This window comes from Rhagoletis pomonella, unplaced genomic scaffold (assembly GCF_013731165.1).
Source record: "Rhagoletis pomonella isolate Grant_MI unplaced genomic scaffold, Rhpom_1.0 Rhpom_scaffold_00001, whole genome shotgun sequence".
Taxonomy (NCBI): domain Eukaryota; kingdom Metazoa; phylum Arthropoda; class Insecta; order Diptera; family Tephritidae; genus Rhagoletis; species Rhagoletis pomonella.
In genome coordinates this window covers 36,533,198-36,540,480 of record NW_023458555.1, presented here as the reverse complement: position 1 = coordinate 36,540,480, position 7,283 = coordinate 36,533,198, and the positions used below count along the sequence as shown (strand labels likewise).

The 7,283-nt window shown below is 39.1% G+C and overlaps 1 protein-coding gene across 1 annotated transcript; it reads right to left on the bottom strand.

Moving 5' to 3' along the window:
• Window positions 1-51: 51 nt before the first annotated feature.
• LOC118743673 (circadian clock-controlled protein daywake) lies at window positions 52-3,518 on the bottom strand. Its single transcript, XM_036476440.1, has 3 exons — window positions 3,113-3,518; window positions 2,673-3,047; window positions 52-2,612 (listed from the first exon to the last, which is right to left on the bottom strand). Exons 1-3 carry the CDS (start codon window positions 3,252-3,254, stop codon window positions 2,311-2,313), a joined length of 819 nt encoding a protein of 272 aa, XP_036332333.1. The 5' UTR covers window positions 3,255-3,518; the 3' UTR covers window positions 52-2,310.
• Window positions 3,519-7,283: the final 3,765 nt, after the last annotated feature.

Here is a 7,283-nt window from a genome sequence, read left to right as displayed (position 1 = left end):
TAATAGACGTCCAGCACAACTTTAACTTAGTCCAAATTGGTAAGACTGCTCCGAGCCTTTCGAGATAAAATCCAAGAAACTTATTTGTTCGAAGACCACAGAATACCAACTGCCAAGTTGTAGCTTATGCTGCACTTCTACAAAGCGCTCTCTGTTTGTGAAGATTTATCTGGTCTTGAAAAAAGAGTTTAATGTTAGTTCTGATGTACCCAATCAGGATGAAATATTTCAGCTAAGCTCTTGGCAGAAAGTTACTCTTGCATAGGATTCTTATTGTGGATCATTCAAGGAAAACTAAAACTGCACTATATATCTGCAAAGTGGCTGTTAAAGAAGTAAGGGGCCTAAAATCCCTTATACTCTATCCAGTGGATGTACACAGCAGTTGGCTGACCTATCTATTCGGTCACCGTCTATTAGTCTGTTTAGACATGTATAGATCTGCAAGCAAACCTTGTGAGGTTCAGCAGGCCTCTTGCACCTAGTTGAGGTGGGCTTCGGATGACGTCGTATCTACCAAACGCTGCAAAAGTAGTTTTCTGGCCCGGAGTTGGACTCAATGCTCACCCGGAGGAGAAAGATGTCGAGCAATCCAGCTGTAAGGTATTTCTTTAAAGACAAAAAACCATTGATGGGGTTTGCCGATATAAAGGGGGTTGAGTTGCCGAAACAACAGCGGGGGAATCGTGTGTAGGAAAAGCTTCCCCCAAGCACTTCATAAGACATCTTTTCGAATATATGGGCATGATCCAGACATACATCGAATAACCTTTGGACTCAAAGGCGTACCGATGAGTGATCAACGGCATTCATAGTGAGTCGGTCACCATATACCACGTCTTTCGATCTATAAATGCCGTGAGCCGAGCCCAGTATCTACCCGTTGTAGTCGCAGATCTTCGACAGCCACAAGAAACCTGCTTTAAGCGGGCCCAATTATTGTCTGGATATTGTAGCCGCCTAAACAGCTACTTATTCCAACTCAACGCCGATATCCCCAATGAGCGTCGGCCTACAGCTCACGGACCATGTAGCCGCGCTCTGACTTAATAGTGTCATAGTCTTTAATCTAATCTATCTCAATCATCATAAAACCCGAACTGTGATAACAACTCCATATTTAGTCTAGCAGCATCTTCTCGAATTTGGCAATCATAGGTAGAACATTGTAGCCTAGTTGTCCGCGAAAATTATGATGAAAGTAGTAAGGGTTCTAAGAAACTTCGCATCAGTCGAGCTCACGCGGATCAGAACCAAACTACACAACACAACAACCCAGATCAGCATTCAGTGGATTGGCTAATTACGAATGGCCAAGTAACCTTACTACTGAATACCTACTCACAGTTATTTTTAATTTTCCAGATTAGTACTAGGTTAGATTAGGTTAGGAAGGCGTGTATGAATGACTCATACTTCCACTCGGAGACACATTTGCCCATTTTGAATGCCCTCTATGAGTGCCAGAAGAAGGCACATCCTTCTAACTGATATGTCAGTAATTTGGGTTTCCGAGCCGTGTCTAGCCATCTCATCAGCTATTTCATTCCGTACGATATTGCTATATCCAGGAACCCAGCAGAGAGAGGTTTTGACATGACTCAGTGAAGCCAGCAATGACATTTCGAGTTTACTTCCTTGGAGCGTAATGTTGTCTAACTGTACAAGAATATACATAGTGACGCACCCTGATGGAGACTTAATATCCCGTGTGAGACAATCCGACTTCTCTATGTCAAAGATCTTCGCCCGAAAGGCACTGTACTTATCAGGCAGGCGATATTCTTGCCTTATCTAAAGGTCCTTGGATAGTAGGCCGCCTTCCTAATTTTCCCTAGTTGCAAAGTTTATGGGAATTTTAAAATAAAAATCCCGGGATGACAAAAGGCTGCACTTGTTGTTACGAATACTTGTGGTTTCAAGTAAAATATCATGTTCAGCCCGATTTGCAGTGCGTTTCTCACGGCGCCGAATATACCGAGCCTTGCGAGTTCCGATTGGAGTCAAAGGTACCACCTAGGTATTTATTCCACACACGAAAAGCTCAGGCTAGTTTTGGTAAGGGAAATTCTGGAACTCTTGTTTTCCTCGTGAGCAAGACAAGTTCGGTGTTAGAACGCTATACCCCTAGCCCATTTTGTTTTGCCCAGTTGGAAACACTGCCAAGTGCCGATACCATCAGCTCGCTATTTGTTGGAACGAATTTTCCGGAAGGCAGATTAGTACAAGTAAAATTACGTTTTTATATAAAAAAGGGCTAAATTTTAATATTTTTTTAAGGGATTGAAGGAATAACAAACTTCCAACACTTCATTCGGGCAACAAATCGTCAAAACTGTATGTATCGAAAATCTTCACCGTCGAAGCGCGTACCAACTCAGCAATCGAACGCTCCATCAGTGGACGCAGCTCATCCGAGAGTGAATCCCAGTTCTCGTTCAAAAACATATTCATACGCTCACCCAGCGCTTCATCACCATTGAAGAGATTGCTAAAATGCAATTCCGTTTTGCCAAGCGTGTACTCCACCTTGACATCCTTCACTTTGGCAAATACGCGACCATGCTTTTTGTAGCGTTCCGCCGTAATCAGTGTGTTCAGCTCAACATCGGCTAAAATAAAAAATAATATCAAAAGAAGTATTTTCTTATATAAAAAATAATGAGACTCACTGAAATTCGCTTTGAAATCTCCCTCGCCCATCAGTGGCATCATCATAATTTTGCCTTTCAATACATATTTCGCATCCATGGCTATTTTAGGCACACCCATTCCCAAAGTAAATCTCATTTTTTCCGGATCAATATGCAGCTCGTTGAGCGTGAAATCGTCCAAACCATTCACGGTGATATTCTTAAAGATGGAGTGCAGGTAAACTGCACCTGAGTCTTGATCCATTCTAATTTCGGGCACCACCAATGGTGTTATGGGCGGTATGAATAGCTCTGGTATGCCATAACTGAGAAAATCTTTCAGAGCCAGCAATGACTTGCGTGCGCATACATCTAAGTTTGGATCATTGCGTCGACATATCTTCACAAAGGATGCTATGAAAGGGTAGAGAAAGGAAGCCAGAAAAAATTATAAGCACATCAAGAATCATACAACTTACGTAATTTTACGCGCTCCTTTTTGAAGTTGGGTCCAGCTAAACTGGCGCTACAGTAAATGGCCAGCAACAAAAACGCTTTAAATAATAAATTAATTTTATTCATTGCGAAATTTACACCCGCACAGCTCGGTGGTGAATACATTACTGCGAGCGCATAATTACTGGTTTTATAGAGCGCTGAGTTGCATAGAATGCTGAGTTTGCCAATTTTCTCAAGCGATGCGCAAGGTGAAAGTCAACCTTTTCGGCGGTCAAACGTTGACATTGCTGAATCTGCACTTTTGCGTTGTTTATTTGCAAATGTTCAGTTTTGCTTGGGAAATGTAAAGGGTGTTTCAAACAGAAGTTCCCCTTAAGATATCGATTTTCTTTTTTGGTTATTTTGTGGTTTTTATTCACTCTAATGTTTAACTTCGTTACAATTGTTTTCTTAGGAGCATACTCCGCCGCACCAACTTCCAAGACCTTTTTAAGATTTGAGATTTAGTTATATTGACTCGACTGATATTTTGTAAGGGCCTTATTATTTTCTGAGTTATCGTATTACCGACCAATTTTACAATGGATCTCCCAACAAACCAATTGACGCTATTGACACTCCTCTAATAACACTCCAAGGAACTGCGTTGCATGAGTCAGCACCTGACTGAATGCAATCACTGCTGCTTCTTAGCCAATTGAAATTCTTAGTAACGCTTGACGGAGTATCTCCTGTCAAAGAGATGCCTCCTCATGTGTACCTTTGGCGATTCGTTAGAAAGATGGTTTTCCCCGACGACATGCGGAGACAGCACTACGTAAGGAGACGTTTATTGGAAGGCTGGAGATTTCCCCACTACGTGTAACTGCTAGGTTCTGTCCACATTCCTGTTTTGGTGAAAACCTGTCATTAGAAAGGTAGCACCCGCTGTTGTGTGCGGCTTCATCTGCCTCGTGTGGCCCTCGTAGCTTGTATAGCTTTCGTTATTCCTTCTTAACCAGAATCGGTCCCGGCAACCAGGCAAACTTTTGCAGGAAACCTGCCAGATACCAACGATTTCTTCAGCTGCCACCTTAACAGACGCCACTGACTAATGACTTAAGCGATCTACGCAGAGCTAAGCTAGCCGCCACAACAACAAAAACCGACCGGCTAATCCCCTGTAAGTCCCTTTGCGAGTGTTGCCCGCTAAAGAGTTGTATATCCTTTTCCTCGAGCAAAGTCTATTACCAAGTCTCGGTAGTGTATGCGGAAAAGGAGAAAAGACTGTCAAGTACTGTAATCGGCGATTTACTGTAGCATTGTTGACGTCGGTAAATTCCATGTCGACATTTAGACAGATTTCCTTAGTTCATGTGAGGAGTGAGGCGGCAGATTTTGCCGTATTAAGGAATCTAATATGATCGAAGAGGTAACCAGTAGGAATCGTCGAATTGCATAAAAGTATTAGAACGCCGAAACAACAACTCTTGGTCAGAAAAGCCCTAGTATACCAATACATAGAACCGGATGACGTGGGAGTACATGTCGGATCCCTTAAACCCATCTCTCTCATGTCGGACGCCGTCGAAACAGCAAATTTTCTGGGCCTCTCGTTAGTTAAGCTTGACGAAAACATTTAATAGGCTAGTCGAACTACGACAACAGCTACAAGGTAAGCAGTAGCGTGGGCCGAAAATCCGTTTTTTTTTAGAATTTGTATTGGTAATAGCAAAAATATGGTTTATCATGCTCTAACTAAATACAATCTGTGTGCAAGGTGATAATTTTTGGTCAATATCTATATCTTAGGCTCACCCAAGTCCATCAAAGTTCAAGTGCATTTTTTTGTTTCTTAGCTTACTTCGATTCCCTAAAAAAAAAAAGGTCCATATACCAAATTATGTAGGACTAACACTTTCGAATATAGGGGTACACCGTGTTGGGAAGCCCCTATTAAATACCATTCAGAGCCTGCTCCTGGGCAAATCGAAATTCACCTTAACTAAGTGAAGAGATAGATCCAGTACTTTATTCTACGATCACTGACAGGTAATAAACGCCATTTATAGACACACAATCAGATCTTCCCTAGCTCTCTTCCCGTTAATGCTGTTATAGTTCAACCACCATCTATTGCAGAGCGAGAGCTTTACCGCGAGACCCGCGGTACTCTGGCACAATTACGGTCTGTAGATTGTAGAAGGTTAAACTCATAATTGCTGCAGCGGCGCTACTAAGCTCTGCTTTAAGCGGCTTGTCTATCAATCGTTGCTGTCAAGCTCAATTTTTGCTTAAACGGGATCAGATAAACAGAGAAGGGCGTAATCTGAATGAATGTGTTGGGTATATCGAGGTAAAATTTGAATAGGTAGTAGTAAAGTCTGACACAGTATTGTCGCGGTAACTGCAGCTCTTTGTCTGCGAAGGGTAGTGGTTAAACTCCAAAAAAAAAACCTCAACGAAATTCATCGAAAGACAATCTAACTTTGCTATCGATGATGAATTTCTGCTGTAACTAAATGGTAGAAAGTAATTCTGTGGCATTTTAAAAAGTTCAAAAAATCGGGCTCCAGACAAACGCATTATTTTCATTAAGTACATGAATTAAAAAATACAAGATTTTAAAGTGATTGAAAGTTTACACTTTAATAGGAATTTGTTAGTTCTTATAAAAATGTACATTTGTAAAAATACGTTTTGTTAAATAAAAAATTGTATCAATTCTTATTTTATTTTAAGGCACTTCCTTCCACATACTTTTAGATTATATTCAAATTGGTAAAACATCTAAAACGTTTACCAAAACTTTGCATACTTGAGTTTTGAGGGAGTGTTTGCAATGCCAGCTTACATACATATGTATGTAGGTATTCAACAAATTGAGCAAGTGGCAAAGAGCAACAGCCGTTGCTTGAGCTAATCTGCTATTTGGCAAAGGGCCAGTCCACTTGCTCTATTAGGTGAATACTTTATTTTTTTTTTTTATTGAAAACAGCAGCTTTGGAGTGAAGTTTCGCATTCTTATACAGCCGATACGTAAACAGAAGAACATTTCAAAAAAGCACCATCAACCGCAAGCTGACATTGTAAAAACTCCTAACTAAGTATACCTAACTAAAATCAGTTATGTATGTTTATATAGGTAAAGTTTTTTTTAACAAAATCGGCGCGATTGCTTAAAAATATATTTAAAATTAAAATTCACAAAATTTACCACTAAGCGATACGGATGGATGTACATATATTTACATACATAAAATCTTTAAATATATGAGGCATCTTAATCAATGCAAAATAAGCCATTCGATATACAAAAATATAAGCATCTAATTTGTTGTAAATTTTTTTGAAATCTAATAAATTTTACGCAGGGATCAAACAGTGCACCTTTAAAATACACTTAGGACCTTCATAAATTGTTTTTTTTTTTAACTAGATTTGTGTTTAAAAGGCGGTTGAATTTTAAAAGCAACTTGAAAAACGGTCCTTATTGTTAAACAATTTGCTGGCTAGTCTGCAGTAAGTAATGATACATATGTATATACATACATATGTAATTCCATTGGTAGTTTCATGCTGTCCATTTTGTGACTGGTTTTGTGTACGACGTTGCTTAAAAATAAAAAATAAAAGCTTATAAAAAATACGAAATTTTCTTTAGTGAATTAATCGCTAGTTTGGTAAAAAAAAATTAAATTACTGCAAATTATCAGCGTACATACAGTAGTGGCCATATAACTAGGGATACTTCTTCTTTACAAGTTTTAACCATTTATTTTTTCTTTATTTATTTTTGCAAAAATATAGTTTATACGACAACGAAAACCACGTAAATAAAAGTTTCAAACCTTGAAAAAGATTTATGAAGCTTAGCCACATTTCAAAAAATGGTCATCAAACTTTCAAACATTTTAATCAGAATTTCTAGGAAAAATTCGGGTATGCAGTTTTGTAGCGCATTTAATTCTAATATAAAATATTGTGCGTTTCGGATTCGCGTTGATTTTTGAGAACTTTTTTTGCTGACAGTGTTGCTCATTTTCTCCTATATAAAAAAAAATATATTCCACCATATTTTGTATGAAGGAAAACGGGTAACAGCGTCGGCAAAAAAATCAAGCAAAAATAAAATAAATAACCCAAACTTGTAAAGAAGTAGTGTCCTTATTTATGTGCCCACCACTGTACATACGTAAATATGCACACACA